This window comes from Neoarius graeffei, chromosome 8 (assembly GCF_027579695.1).
Source record: "Neoarius graeffei isolate fNeoGra1 chromosome 8, fNeoGra1.pri, whole genome shotgun sequence".
Lineage (NCBI taxonomy): Eukaryota > Metazoa > Chordata > Actinopteri > Siluriformes > Ariidae > Neoarius > Neoarius graeffei.
Window position 1 is genome coordinate 9,494,722 of NC_083576.1, and position 16,456 is coordinate 9,511,177.

The 16,456-nt window shown below is 40.3% G+C and overlaps 1 protein-coding gene across 1 annotated transcript in view; it reads left to right on the forward strand.

Annotated features, from left to right (window-relative positions):
• Positions 1-16,456, forward strand: part of col23a1a (collagen type XXIII alpha 1 chain a) — a 91,583-nt gene that overhangs the window by 51,692 nt on the left and 23,435 nt on the right. The window contains exons 8-13 of the mRNA XM_060927256.1: positions 6,976-7,002; positions 7,247-7,273; positions 8,081-8,134; positions 9,657-9,719; positions 9,867-9,911; positions 12,228-12,305. Coding sequence (XP_060783239.1) covers positions 6,976-7,002; positions 7,247-7,273; positions 8,081-8,134; positions 9,657-9,719; positions 9,867-9,911; positions 12,228-12,305 — 294 coding nt within the window. The remainder of the gene's footprint in view (positions 1-6,975; positions 7,003-7,246; positions 7,274-8,080; positions 8,135-9,656; positions 9,720-9,866; positions 9,912-12,227; positions 12,306-16,456) is intronic.

The following is a 16,456-nucleotide window of genomic DNA, read 5'->3' on the forward strand; positions in this document are numbered from 1 at the left end:
GGCTTCATAGAAGAAAAAAACAATTTGAACAGAATCTCACAGTATGATGCTGAAGCTGCCTAAACAATGGAAAATAAAATACCATTTTGGCAAAAACGTTGGCATCCATTAATTTCTTGTATTAAGTAAAAAAAAATATGTTGCCAGATACTGCTGACGTTTTACAGCCCAAAATATGTTCAAAACCCGCCAAAATGCACTTAAAACCGCCCAAATTGGGAGGGAAAACTCGCAATCTGGCAACACAGGCGGCAGTAATGGCTGCACTCGTGTCGAGGATGTAAACACAATCTGGCAACACAGGCGGCAGTAATGGCTGCACTTGTGTCAAGGATGTAAACACAATCTGGCAACACAGGGCAGTAATGGCTGCACTCATGTCAAGGATATAAACACAGTTGACGCGGCAACGGACATACATGACATAGTGGATGTAATTTACGTTCACAACTTTTTTTGCTGTCAGAAATATTTAATATTAAATTTTGTGACTTGACTGACAATAGCCGGCGGCATAGCCATAGCGATTTGCCGCCGGTGACCGGCTACTTTTGAGACCGCTGACTTTTCAGGGCTTTCCCCAGGAAAAAAAATATCAGAGCGGTGCTACTGATGCAGAGCCCAGCCCATAAAGTCTGGCTCCGGGCCTGAGGGCCCCAAAGGCTGCTAGGGGGTCCGGGGACATGATCTCCTGGAAAATTTTGAAAGACTTCAAATGGTGCATTCTGATAGTATCTAGGGCTGATTTAGGCACAATTCACACACAACATTATTAAATTTGCTGTTTTTTACCTTGTCAAATATGCAAGGGGCGAAATTTAAACCACAAAATTAGATTTGAAATGAAAACACTTCGTAGCACACCTCTTCGTTTTCCAGTTCCAGGATGCCAGGAACAGAATTGAGGTCAAATCACACAACAGCGCCATCTAGCAACCAGCACCTAGAATATGGTTTTATGTATGGTTGTGAATGGCAGTCAGTGCACACAGCGAAACCCTTTATTTTCACTTCTGGGTTGAGTACCAGGATCGTCTAGACCTATATATTACTCAGGGATGAGAGTTTTCCGCTTTTCGGCGGATTTCCGCTTTTTCTGAGTAAAAATCAACCTTTTTATATTATGCCAAATCTGTTGAGTTTTTTTTTTTTTTTCATTTATTGAGGGGGGTTGGGGTATGTTCCTTCGTGATACTCAAGCGTAATTCATTCCTATGATGATGTTACATGTTTACATTTTCGCCATCTTTAGTCTCGCTAAGTCTCGCGGTAGAATACGTGTTATCTACAATGTAATTGGCCAAAACATCGCTGGCGAGAGCATGATAGCCAATCATAACAGTTCTTACAAGAGTGTGGGAGAGAACAAAAGCCAATCATAACAGTTCTTACAAAAGTACCCACATCTGTTCTATTTTATCGAAACTTGCACATGTTCATCGTCGCTGCTCTTCAAAAATACTTTTCTCTTTCGTATCGGCTTTTTTACTCAAAATGCCGAATACAATTGACAAGCGAGACGAAGCAAAGGTGCGTGAAATCACTGCTGGTATAAAAAACAGAGAGAGGACTGACAAGCTCTTGTCTTTGGCCAAAAAGCTGAAGAAGTCGTCGAAATGATGAAATGAAAATGAGAAGTGACTGTGAACTATAAATAATCGTATAAAGTGTACATAGACATTATCCCATAAACTTAGCATTCGTTTGATTTAGTACATTGAACATGTACAGTTGTGCTCATAAGTTTACATACCCTGGCAGAATCTATGATTCTTTGACCATTTTTCAGAGAATATGAATGATAACACAAAAACATCTTTTCCACTCATGCTTAGTGGTTGGGTGAAACCATTTATTGTCAAACGACTGTGTTTTCTCTTTTTAAATCATAATGACAACAGAAACTACCCAAATGACCCTGATCAAAAGTTCACATACCCTGGTGATTTTGGCCTGATAACATGTGCAGAAGTTGACACAAATGGGTTTGAATGGCTACTAAAGGTAACGTCCTCACCTGTGATCTGTTTGCTTGTAATCAGTGTGTGCGCATAAAAGCTGAGTGAGTTTCTGGGATCCAGACAGACTCTTGCATCTTTCATCCAGCCACTGACGTTTCTGGATTCTGAGTCATGGGGAAAGCAAAAGAATTGTCAACAGATCTACGGGAAAAGGTAGTTGAACTGTATAAAACAGGAAAGGGATACAAAAAGATATCCAAGGAATTGATAATGCCAGTCAGCAGTGTTCAAACTGTGATTAACAAATGGAAAATCAGGGGCTCTGTTAAAACCAAGCGAATGCCACAAAGTATCTCGCCTACAATACGCCAAACAGCACAGAGACAAGCCTCAAAACTTCTGGAACAAGGTAATTTGGAGTGATGAGACCAAAATTGAACTTTTTGGCCACAACCATAAACGTTTACATTTGGAGAGGTGTCAACAAGGCCTATGATGAAAGGAACACCGTTCCTACTGTAAAGCACGGAGGTGGATCGCTGATGTTTTGGGGATGTGTGAGCTCCAAAGGCACAGGAAACTTGGTCAACGTTGAAGGAAAGATGAATGCAGCACGGTATCAACAAATACTGGAGGCAAATTTGCACTCATCAGCCCGGAAGCTGCGTATGGGACGTACTTGGATGTTCCAACATGACAACGATCCAAAACACAAGGCCAAGTCGACCTGTCAGTGGCTACAGCAGAACAAAGTGAAGGTTCTGGAGTGGCCATCTCAGTCTCCTGACCTCAATATCATTGAGCCACTCTGGGGAGATCTCAAGCGCGCAGTTCATGCAAGACAGCCCAGGAATTTACAGGAACTGGAGGCTTTTTGCCAAGAAGAATGGGCAGCTTTACCATCTGAGAAAATAAAGAGCCTCATCCACAACTACCACAAAAGACTTCAGACTGTCATTGATGTTAGAGGGGGCAATACACAGCATTAAGAACTGGGGTATGTAAACTTTTGTTCAGGGTCATTTGGATGTTTTTTGTTGTCATTATGATTTAAAAACAGAAAACACAGTTGTTTATCAATAAATGGCTTCACCCAACGACTAACCATGAGTGGGGAAAAAGTTTTTGTGTTATCATTCATATTCTCTGAAAAAAGGCCAAGAAAGCAAAAATTCTGCCAGGGTATGTAAACTTATGAGCACAACTGTATATGATAGATAGTCAGTAAATCTGAATTAATGCTGACAGTTTTGAAAACTTAAATATTTCAGAAGACTTTGAAGAAATCATATGCAACTAATGAGGACATAGGGAGAAAAGGTCAGTCACCCTAAAATTTTATTTAATATATGAACATTTTGATAATTAATAAAACTTAAGTTTAATGTGAATTTAGTTTGTCGTTTTTGTTGATCATGAATTATAACCATACCCTTGAATGTAGAATGTGATTTTATCTTGAATTCAAACAATACTCCTATTGATTTGAAACATATTTTCATGTAAATATATAAAAAAGACAACAGATATATTTTTTTATCTACTACAGCTCAGATTGCAGGACAAGTGGTTTGTAAGGCCTTATTTTTCAAAATTTTCCGGGGGGGCATCTTGAAGACCCCACCACCACCCCCGTTGGCTTTGGGCGCCATCTTGTTTTCTGCTTTTTTTGATGACCACCCACTCTCATCCCTGATTACAATATCTTCCAATTTCTAGAGTTATTACTCATTTTACCTCGCCCACGACGGAGTAAGCGGGGCGAGGTATTGTGTGTGTCTGTCTGCCTGTTAACAATCTAGCATCTAGACAGTTACACCAATTGACTTCAAATTTTCAGGGTAGGTGGGCAATGTTCCGTAGATCACCTGATTAAATTTTGGGGGTAATCGGGTCAAGGTGAAGGTCAAGCTCACTGGAAAGGTCAACCTTTTGGTCAAAATAACATATTTTCCATTATAACTCAAAAACGGTTGTCGATAGACAAATGTTTACTATTATGAGCCTATAGGAACTCTCATATGGTCTTTCATTTGGCACCATGATCTTTGACCTTGAGTGACCTTGAAAGGTCAAACTCAAGGTCATGGGTTTTCAGGGGGCTGTAACTTGAAAACGGCTGATGGTAGACAGATATTTACCATTATCAACTTATAGGAAGTGCCATATAGGCTTTCATTTGCCACCATGATCTTTGACCTTGAGTGACCTTGAAAGGTCAAACTCAAGGTCATGGATTTTCATAGGATGATAACCTGACAGATGATGATTGAGAAATATTGCCATTATCAACATATAGGTATAAAATAAGTGCTGCCGGGCGAGGTTTGTTTTGCCTGGCAACATTTGTTTTCAGAGGGTAATAGGAGATATTTACAGTGGTGCTTGAAAGTTTGTGAACCCGTTAGAATTTTCTATGTTTCTACATAAATATGACCTAAAACATCATCAGATTTTCACACAAGTCCTAAAAGTAGATAAAGAGAACCCAGTTAAACAAATGAGACAAAAATATTATACTTGGTCATTTATTTATTGAGGAAAATGATCCAATATTACATATCTGTGAGTGGCAAAAGTATGTGAACCTCTAGGATTAGCAGTTAATTTGAAGGTGAAATTAGAGTCAGGTGTTTTCAATCAGTGGGATGACAATCAGGTGTGAGTGGGCACCCTGTTTTATTTAAAGAACAGGGATCTATCAAAGTCTGATCTTCACAACACATGTTTGTGGAAGTGTATCATGGCACGAACAAAGGAGATTTCTGAGGACCTCAGAAAAAGCGTTGTTGATGCTCATCAGGCTGGAAAAGGTTACAAAACCATCTCTAAAGAGTTTGGACTCCACCAATCCACAGTCAGACAGATTGTGTACAAATGGAGGAAATTCAAGACTATTGTTACCCTCCCCAGGAGTGGTCGACCAACAAAGATCACTCCAAGAGCAAGGCGTGTAATAGTCGGCGAAAGGTCACAAAGGACCCCACGGTAACTTCTAAGCAACTGTAGGCCTCTCTCACATTGGCTAATGTTAATGTTCATGAGTCCACCATCAGGAGAACACTGAACAACAATGGTGTGCATGGCAGGGTTGCAAGGAGAAAGCCACTGCTCTCCAAAAAGAACATTGCTGCTTGTCTGCAGTTTGCTAAAGATCACGTGGACAAGCCAGAAGGCTTTTGAAAAAATGTTTTGTGGACAGATGAGACCAAAATAGAACTTTTTGGTTGAAATGAGAAGCGTTATGTTTGGAGAAAGGAAAACACTACATTCCAGCATAAGAACCTTATCCCATCTGTGAAACATGGTGGTGGTAGTATCATGGTTTGGGCCTGTTTTGCTGCATCTGGGCCAGGACGGCTTGCCATCATTGATGGAACAATGAATTCTGAATTATACCAGTGAATTCTAAAGGAAAACGTCAGGACATCTGTCCATGAACTGAATCTCAAGAGAAGGTGGGTCATGCAGCAAGACAACGACCCTAAGCACACAAGTCGTTCTACCAAGGAATGGTTAAAGAAGAATAAAGTTAATGTTTTGGAATGGCCAAGTCAAAGTCCTGACCTTAATCCAATGGAAATGTTGTGGAAGGACCTGAAGCGAGCAGTTCATGTGAGGAAACCCACCAACATCCCAGAGTCGAAGCTGTTCTGTACGGAGGAACGGGCTAAAATTCCTCCAAGCCGGTGTGCAGGACTGATTACCGGAAACGTTTAGTTGTAGTTATTGCTGCACAAGGGGGTCACACCAGATACTGAAAGCAAAGGTTCACATACTTTTGCCACTCACAGATATGTAATATTGGATCATTTTCCTCAATAAATAAATGACCAAGTATAATATTTTTGTCTCATTTGTTTAACTGGGTTCTCTTTATCTACTTTTAGGACTTGTGTGAAAATCTGATGATGTTTTAGGTCATATTTATGCAGAAATATAGAAAATTCTAAAGGGTTCACAAACTTTCAAACACCACTGTAGGTGCAGAAAGTACTCTGTATTGCTCAATTTATGGTATTGATTATTATTATTTTTTTTGGTGTGCAAGTGACAGCGCAGCGCTGACGTCGCACAGCACGGTGGAGCGTGGCGTATCCATGCTTTGGGGAAAGCCCTGCTTTTTCTTTTTTTAGAAAAACTCAACTGATTGAAAACAAGGGGTATAACGCACTGACATTGCTTAGTGCTACAAATGTTTGTATCTCTATTTGTATTTAAATATGAAGTAGGCGTGCCCTAGACTGGATTTTTTTAGATATATGACCTTATCAATATGCACACTTTTAGCATGGTGTCCAAATATCTGACACAAACAGTTCCTCAACCTCAGCTACATCACTCCAGTTCATAATTATTCTCTACTCGGGATGTCTCTGACGGATTTTTTTTTTTAATCCCACTCACGCCGATATTATTTTATACATATTTTGTACCTGATTTTGATATTTTCAAATGAATTTATTTGGTTTGGGTCCTTTTTCCCAAAATGTAAACAAACTAGTCGTCTCATTTAAACCAGTGCAGCCCTGACCAGGCAGGTACTAAGGATGAATATATGAATGCTGTGAATTCGTGTTAATGAATCTGGTCTTTGTGATTCCTGTGAGCTGCATATCTGACGGCACACTCGCACCTGAGTGAAAGTAAAATACTCTTGTGAGCGAGTGTCTCTGTTACCTCTTGTGGGATCCCTGTCCTGATGGACACATCTAGTCTTAACCAGATGTGAACTTTTCTGATGTTATAAACAGACAGCGAGAGAGAAAGAGAGATATTTCTGTTTAAAACACATCCCTTCATTCTGAATGAATTCATATTCGGTAACATTTTCTCCTTATTTTTACATAAAGCACTTTCATTCATACCTCTCTCTCTCTCTCTCTCTCTCTCTTTCCCCTCTTTCTCTTTCTCTCAATGTATATATCTATCTCTATCTCTTTGTCTGTGTTTCTCTCACTGTCTCATTTCTCATTTATTTTCTCTCTCTCTCTCTCTCTCTCTCTTTCTTTAGGGTGGCCCTGGGAAAGATGGACATCAGGTTGGTGTTCTATCTTTTGTTTATCCGATTGTACATGTACTTATCTTCAGTTATCAATTGAAACATCAGCTCTGCCCCTCTCTCTCTCTCTCTCTCTCTCGCTTGCTCTCTCTTTCTCTCTCTCTGTCTCACACTCTCTCTCTTGCTCTCTCTCGCTCTCTCTCACTCTATCTTGCTCTCTCTTGCTTTCTCTCTCTCTCTCTCTCTCTCTCTCTCTGTCTCTCTTTCTCTTCCACACACACAGGGACCGAAAGGTTTAGCAGGCAGTCCGGTAAGATCCCTAAAAATAATTGTGTGTGTGTGTGTGTGTGTGTGTGTGTGTGTAAGTAAACTTACCTGATGTTAAGCATTAGCCTTCCTTCTGTGTAATAAATTTGAGCATCATGTTGAGGCCCGCTGTTTGTGTTCGTGTGTTAAATATTAAACATTAAATCAATTTTTTTTGTGTGAGCGATTTTTTTTTTTTTTTGTATATGTGTGTTTTTTAGTACTTATCTGTAACTACGGGCGGCACGGTGGTATAGTGGTTAGCGCTGTCGCCTCACAGCAAGAAGGTCAGGGTTCGTGCCCCGTGGCCGGCGAGGGCCTTTCTGTGCGGAGTTTGCATGTTCTCCCCGTGTCCGCGTGGGTTTCCTCCGGGTGCTCCGGTTTCCCCCACAGTCCAAAGACATGCAGGTTAGGTTAACTGGTGACTCTAAATTGAGCGTAGGTGTGAATGTGAGTGTGAATGGTTGTCTGTGTCTATGTGTCAGCCCTGTGATGACCTGGCGACTTGTCCAGGGTGTACCCCGCCTTTCGCCCGTAGTCAGCTGGGATAGGCTCCAGCTTGCCTGTGACCCTGTAGAAGGATAAAGCGGCTCGAGATAATGAGATGAGATGAGATCTGTAACTACTCTTTCCATAGTTATTTTATTATTCTATGTCCATTGTTTAGGCGAGGAGGGACGGTGTTTCATTCTTGACTGTACAAAAGTGCGGGAAAAAATGACAATAAACAAATCTCGAGATCTTGTGTAAAGTTGTTGTTCGTACAGCACTGATGTGTCGTCATGTTCATGCTTCTCTGACTAACACTCAGGGTGCAGATGGTCAACCAGGATATCCAGGCCCACAGGGGCCCCCAGGGTCAAAGGTGAGATTATTCACACTTATTAATCCCACTATATCCCACAGAATAAATAAGGGTTTTTTTTATATTGTCTCCTTCCCCTAAGGCTGTAATGCTGTATATACAGTAGAACATACTGTACGGTGATTAATCACAGGGACACTATTGCTACGAGAACTACATTTGCTTTAGACAGGATTGAGGAGTTCGTTATGAGTGTAAAAACTGTAGCTTTTATTTGCGTTATTTTAAAGAAAATGGGTTTTTAAAAACAAAAGCTAATCGGAAAGACAGTGATGAAAACGGACAATCAAGTGTTATTGTGTCACAAAACATAAGAGCCAATATGCAAATGTAAACCCTATGTACTATAAATTATATGGAATGTGACACTGGTTTACCAGGGAAGGGGCGGGGACATGTAATATATGCAAATTAATATGCTTGTAGAATATTTGCATATTCATATTTGTTTTTTGGGGGGTGTAGCATACTTGCTTCTGTGCATTTTTTTGTTGCTGTTGTTGGTTAATGTTGTTTAATGGCATTTTTGTTAAACCTTCATCTGAAGCCATTTAATCATTCAATACAGAAAAAATATATATGTTCTTCAAAATAAGGATTTTATATAACTTTCATCCAAAGAAACCCACTCTCCATCATTAAGTTTTGCATCAGGTTGAGTGAGCAAATCCCAAATCCAAGCCAATGCACCAAACTGGAACTTTCCTTGCCACTGGAACCATGAAGAACCTTTAGTATGTCTCTCTCATTATCTGTAGCCGCTTTATCCTTCTACAGGGTCGCAGGCAAGCTGGAGCCTATCCCAGCTGACTACGGGCGAAAGGCGGGGTACACCCTGGACAAGTCGCCAGGTCATCACAGGGCTGACACATAGACACAGACAACCATTCACACTCACACCTACGGTCAATTTAGAGTCACCAGTTAACCTAACCTGCATGTCTTTGGACTGTGGGGGAAACCGGAGCACCCGGAAGAAACCCACGCGGACACGGGGAGAACATGCAAACTCCACACAGAAAGGCCCTCACCGGCCCCGGGGCTCGAACCCGGACCTTCTTGCTGTGAGGCGACAGCGCTAACCACTACGCCACCATGCCGCCCCACCTTTAGTATGTACCTGGGAATTTTCATATGGTGTAGCTTTAATTACATTATTGGTATTTAGCAGACGCTCTTATCCAGAATGACATACAATATACCCAGAGCAGCCTGGAGTTAGGTACCTCAAGGACACTTCAGCTATTCCTGCTGGTCCAGGGAATTGAACCAGCAACCTTTTGATCCCAAAGCTGCTTCTCTAACCATTAGGTCATTATGTCCTCTTTTACTTAGCTTTTAGAGTAAATCTTTAAAGATACATCAGAGGCTCTTCAAGTTTGTGTACCTTCAATTATTTGTAAAGGTCAAAGGTGAAAAAGAAGTATATTTGATGGTACGACCCCAGCAACGAGGAAACATACAGCTCGGTACTTTTATTTCTGACCAAGTACTGCAAGTGAAATATCTTTTCGTTTTGCAGGGAGAACATGGTGAACCAGGAGCCAAAGGCGACCGAGGCATGGACGGCCTCCCGGGCCTTAAAGTAAGTGTGCACGAAGACCTGCTCACACCTTCGTATTATCAGCTTATCTGTATTATTACGCTATATGTTTACCTGTAAAAATTGATTAAAGTAAGAGGTGAATAATATTTTTATTTCAGATGTTTCATGTTTTGCTTTTTTTTTCAGGGAGACAAAGGAGAAGTCGGAGAAACAGGACCTCAAGGAGAAATGGTGAGTGAAGAAAAAAAGATCATGTGACTTAAAGGAATCACAAATTCCCAGTTATTCCAAATTGATGATATTGGTTGCTGTGACATGTTTGCTGTTTGGATGAAATTTGGAGGAAAGGTGGACCATGGGCCAAGGAACAATTGATTAGAATTTGTTTCAAATCTGGATATGTATGTGCATCCAGGATCCAGATATGTATGTGCATCCAGGATCCGGATATGTATGCAGATCCAGGATTGTTTTTTTTTTTTTCGTCCGTTCCCAACGTAACTCAAAAAGTAGTGAACAGACTCGGATGAACTTTGGTGTACAGCTTTAGTATTATCCTCAGTTCCAGTGATTTTTATCTGTTATCACCCAGATGAGGATGGGTTCCCTTTTGAGTCGGGTTCCTCTTGAGGTTTCTTCCTCATGTCGTCTAAGGGAGCTTTACTTTGCCACCATCGCCACAGGCTTGCTGATTGGGGATAAATTAGGGGATAAAATTAGCTCATGTTTAAAGTCTTTAATTTTCCGTAAAGGTGCTTTGCGACAATGTCTGTTGTTAAAAGCGCTATACAAATAAACTTGATTTTGATGTTGATAATATGTTTTTTGGCAGAGGTATGCACTCTACTTTCCCGAGTGCCCTTCTGTTTAGTTATATAATAGTTACAGGATATAATTCCAACATACAGTGGTGCTTGAAAGTTTGTGAACCCTTTAGAATTTTCTATATTTCTGCATAAATATGACCTAAAACATCATTAGATTTTCACACAAGTTCTAAAAGTAGATAAACAGAACCCAATTAAACAAATGAGACAAAAATATGATACTTGATCATTTATTTATTGAAGAAAATGATCCAATATTACATATCTGTGAGTGGCAAAAGTATGCGAACCTCTATGATTAGCAGTTAATTTGAAGGTGAAATTAGAGTCAGGTGTTTTCAATCAATGGGATGACAATCAGGTGTGAGTGGGCACCCTGTTTTATTTAAAGAACAGGGATCTATCAAAGTCTGATCTTCACAACACGTTTGTGGAAGTGTATCATGGCATGAACAAAGGAGATTTCTGAGGACCTCAGGAAAAGCGTTGCTGATGCTCATCAGGCTGGAAAAGGTTACAAAACCATCTCTAAAGAGTTTGGACTCCACCAATCCACAGTCAGACAGATTTTGTACAAATGGAGGAAATTCAAGACCATTGTTACCCTCACTCCAAGAGCAAGGCGTGTAATAGTCGGCAAGGTCACAAAGGACCCCAGGGTAACTTCTAAGCAACTGTAGGCCTCTCTCACATTGGCTAATGTTAATGTTCATGAGTTCACCATCAGGAGAACACTGAACAACAATGGTGTGCATGGCAGGGTTGCAAGGAGAAAGCCACTGCTCTCCAAAAAGAACATTGCTGCTCGTCTGCAGTTTGCTAAAGATCACATGGACAAGCCAGGAGGCTATTGGAAAAATGTTTTGTGGACAGATGAGACCAAAATAGAACTTTTTGGTTTAAATGAGAAGCGTTATGTTTGGAGAAAAGAAAAACACTGCATTCCAGCATAAGAACCTTATCCCATCTGTGAAACATGGTGGTGGTAGTATCATGGTTTGGGCCTGTTTTGCTGCATCTGGGCCAGGACGGTTTGCCATCATTGATGGAGCAATGAATTCTGAATTATACCAGCGAATTCTAAAGGAAAATGTCAGGACATCTGTCCATGAACTGAATCTCAAGAGAAGGTGGGTCATGCAGCAAACAATGACCCTAAGCACACAAGTCATTCTACCAAAGAATGGTTAAAGAAGAATAAAGTTAATGTTTTGGAATGGCCAAGTCAAAGTCCTGACCTTAATCCAATCGAAATGTTGTGGAAGGACCTGAAGCGAGCAGTTCATGTGAAGAAACCCACCAACATCCCAGAGTTGAAGCTGTTCTGTACGGAGGAACGGGCTAAAATTCCTCCAAGCCGGTGTGCAGGACTGATCAACAGTTACCGCAAACGTTTAGTTGCAGTTATTGCTGCACAAGGGGGTCACACCAGATACTGAAAGCAAAGGTTCACATACTTTTGCCACTCCCAGATATGTAATATTGGATCATTTTCCTCAATAAATAAATGACCAAGTATAATATTTTTGTCTCATTTGTTTAACTGGGTTCTCTTTATCTACTTTTAGGAATTGTGTGAAAATCTGATGATGTTTTAGGTCATATTTATGCAGAAATATAGAACATTCTAAAGGGTTCACAAACTTTCAAACACCACTGTATTGATATTACCAAAGTGTCATTTCAATGTAGTGTGCTGTGTTTGGTGTTTAATCATCAGGGTCTTCCGGGTGAGAAAGGTACATCAGGCTCAAATAACGTCATCACCTTCAACGACAAACTACTCGATGCTCTTCAGGTAAGACATGATGGCAAATGAAATAAAGAGTGTTTACTTTTAAAGGAGTTATACTCCTAGAGTATGAACAAGGTACACTGATTTCCTGCTAGTTTGTAACGAGATAAATACCGTAATTCATCACAGACATGGCACGATACCATTTTCTTTTCCGATACCGATACTGAAACCTACAGAAATATCAGCTGATATTGATGACTATCCAATACTGTTTAAAAAGCTACTAAGGTTTTTTTTTTACCAGCCATAGCCAATGAGCTATTTCCATCACACGGCATCCATCCGTCCGTCTGTCCGTCCACAATTCACAAAAATTGCAATGCCTCCCTGAGTTTTCAGTGGATTTTGATTCTGATTGTTACAGTATGTTTGGAAGATCTAATCAGTCTGCACAAAAGTTACTCCCTGGTTTTGTGATTTCTTATTAACAAGTTGCTGATGAGGCCGATTAACGAACTTTCAGTAAAATTGCTACTCCTCTTTGAGTTTTCAAAGGATTTTGATTCTGATTGTTTTGAAGCTCGATTTGTTCTAATTGTTCTCATGAAGAGCAACTTCGCTAATTACAAACGAGTCTGGTTTCTCATGGTACGGCCGTGTGAGCTCCTGCATCGCTGACGCTCTGGTTAAAATCTCCTTACAGAAAATGTAACACCATATCAACAATCATAACATGTTTTGTTCTATATTATTATTATTATTATTATTATTATTAGCCTCATGTTATGTGGTGTGTCTGCTTCAGAAGTTCTTGTGTTTGAGTTGTTACTATAGAAACAATAATAAATTAGAACAAGCACATTAATATATAGTGGACATTACACGGTAATATAAAGATATGAAGTTAGTCTTTGAGTAGTGAATGTGTATTTCACGAGTGAGCAAAGCAATCCAGTGAAATACACGGCAAGGCTTCGCAATGTGTGTATACTCCATTTCCTTTACACTACCGTTCAAAAGTTTGGGGTCACCCAGACAATTTTGTGTTTTCCATGAAAAGTCACACTTTTATTTCCCACCATAAGTTGTAAAATGAATAGAAAATATAGTCAAGACATTTTTCTGGCCATTTTGAGCATTTAATCGACCCCACAAATGTGATGCTCCAGAAACTCAATCTGCTCAAAGGAAGGTCAGTTTTATAGCTTCTCTAAAGAGCTCAACTGTTTTCAGCTGTGCTAACATGATTGTACAAGGGTTTTCTAATCATCCATTAGCCTTCTGAGGCAATGAGCAAACACATTGTACCATTAGAACACTGGAGTGAGAGTTGCTGGAAATGGGCCTCTATGGAGCACTTGCATGTGACGTCACAGCCAATCCAGATTGTGACAGACGCCATCTTGTCGGTCAAACGCCATATTTCCGCCTTCTACTTCTACTTCTGCTTCTACTTCTACCTTTTCTTCTGGAAAACCCTACTATATACAATTCTACTACAACGGCTGCGGCTACAAGCTCTCCCTACCTGTGCATGTTTTTTATGTTTTTTGTGTGTATTTTTGCGTGTTGTTCATCTGTACCGGACTTCAATATCCACTACAACCGTATGGACTTACTGGACATTGGTTTCCAGCAGAAAATGACGGTTTGTAGCGATTTCCATCGCATGCACAACATTCCGGACGAGAAAAAAAAAAAAATTTCGGACGAGATAGCGAGACCAGCGGGGTCTCCGTGGATTGTTATCGGAAGCAAAGCGAAGGAGGCGGCGCCGGGAGCGGAAGCAAAAGCGAGGCTGCAGAGCCGGCCTGTTGACTAAGCTCAGAAAACAGCTACTCAAACCTCCACTGCCAAGCCTCTACCTCTCCAACGCCAGATCCATGGTAAACAAAACGGACGATTTGGAATTACAGCTGGAATTACCTTATTCTATTCTATTCTATTCTATTCTATTCTATTCTATAATCGGCTGGTCAGTGCAGTACTAGTAATACTTAAGTGACTTACCCATCCAATGAGGATTGTTTTCTTGTTTACAAGATGCCACATCTGAGTCACTGACAAATCCTGAATTTCTGTAAAGATAACTGTCCAGAGATTTATAAGCACGCAGTGCTTCACCACTGAACAGCGAGGGAAAGTTAATGAGGTAATTATACACGTCCGGGTATTCCGCTGGCAGTTCCATATCCACTGACACGGTCGTGAAAACTCCGTCCGGAAAGCCATAAGGGTCACTAATCTGTAGATCGTTTATTTTAGACATATATCTAGTTATCTGTTCATTAGAAAAATGAGCCGTGTAGTCCGTCGGTTGAAATTGATCCATTCTGTACACGAGTGCAGCAGTATTCAGCTGTGTTGTTGCCTGACAAGATGGCGTCTGTGTACTTTCCGGTCACGTGACTGCAAGATCTCTATACACCTATGGAGATATTGCACCAAAAACCAGACATTTGCAGCTAGAATAGTCATTTACCACATTAGCAATGTATAGAGTGTATTTCTGATTAGTTTAAAGTGATCTTCATTGAAAAGAACAGTGCTTTTCTTTCAAAAATAAGGACATTTCAAAGTGACCCCAAACTTTTGAACAGTAGTGTAAATACTACAAAACAGACAGTAGGTGAGTGTAACAGCTGAATGTCCTCATATTCAGAGCAGGGAGCCCTCTGGTGGTGTAGAGGTGAAATGTCCTGGACAGACATAATGCACCTTGTACTTAAACACTACGTTCAGACTGCAACCTGAAACGACCCATATCCGATTTGTTGTGAAATCCGATTTTTTTGTTAGGCTGTTCACATTACCAATTATATGAGACTTGTATGCAATCTCCAATATGAACGGAAAACGACCCAAAAGTGTCCCGCATGCGCAAATTGACACGTAATAAGCACATCTATGTAATACGTAAACAAAAAAGCGCACTCATGTTTAATGATTTCTTTTTTTGTTTGTTTGTTTAATTATCTGGTTAGTGTTAAAGTGTGAGGTCTCGTGTGTGTTTTTGTTTCTGAACTGAAATGAAAACGTGTAGCCTGGTAACGAGGGTTGACTCCTAAATGTCTCTCTAATTTCTATATAAGTGCACTACATGTTACTAGGAAGTAATGGATTTTTAAACTCTATATAGTGCACTCGAGCTTCAGTAGGCAGTCATTTGGGATACGGCCGCTGTATTACCAAACTCTTAATTCAGGCTTAATAATTTGCACATATTTATTTCGTCATATTAATAAACTTTTTCTACATTTTTATAAATATTTATTTAGATTGTTTATAGCCAGCTGAATTCTGCAACTTCTCTCAGCGCTGGCTCAAGGTGCAGAAACACCAGTGCAGTTTGCTATGGAGATGAGGCGAGACCTGGCGATGTGGTTTTTGTGGCGGCGGCGGAACTCACACAATAATCTGATTAATGTGGGCAGCAGACTAATGAGACCGAAGGTGTCAAATTACTGGAAATTTCCAGAACAATCTTATAATTTTGTAATACAGGATGGTTTAAGTTATAAATCAGTTATAGAAACTGTTTTATTTAATCAGGCTAACAGATCAACATCCAGGTCCCTACCAAATCCACCATTAGCTTGATCAATTCTATAAAAGTCTATTTAAATTCTGAAAACTGTACAAATGTTGTTGTTTTCCACCAAAGAGGCGGGATTAGCCAACGCAGAATAGTGACGTTTGTCTCTTGTTGATGACGTGTAGGTCGCATGAATGCGACCTGTCCGGTCAGACTGCAGTCGCATGTGAAAATAACGGATATGCATCGGAATTAGGACCACATATCCAAGCGGCCTGGGTCGCATGTGAAAAAATCGGATCTGTTTCGTTCAGATTGTCAATAACAAATCGGATACAGGTCGCATATGGGCAAAAAAATCGGATATGGGTCGTTTCAGGGTGCAGTCTGAACGTAGTCAAAGTCTTATAAATGTGATGTTAGTAAAACAATAACAACAACAATCGTGATCAGTTGACGGATGATTATAATTGAGGGTTTCTTTTTCCCCCTCATGCCTCAAATTCCCATACAAGCTCACGGCAGCTCATGAGGGTTTTTTGTTTGTTTGTTTGTTTGTTTGTTTGTTTGTTTTGTTTGTTTTTCATAACTGTATCATGATTGCTTTATAAAAGGTGAATACATACTTGCCAACCCCCAGCGAATGAAAAGTGGTAGATCAGATTGCATGATACAG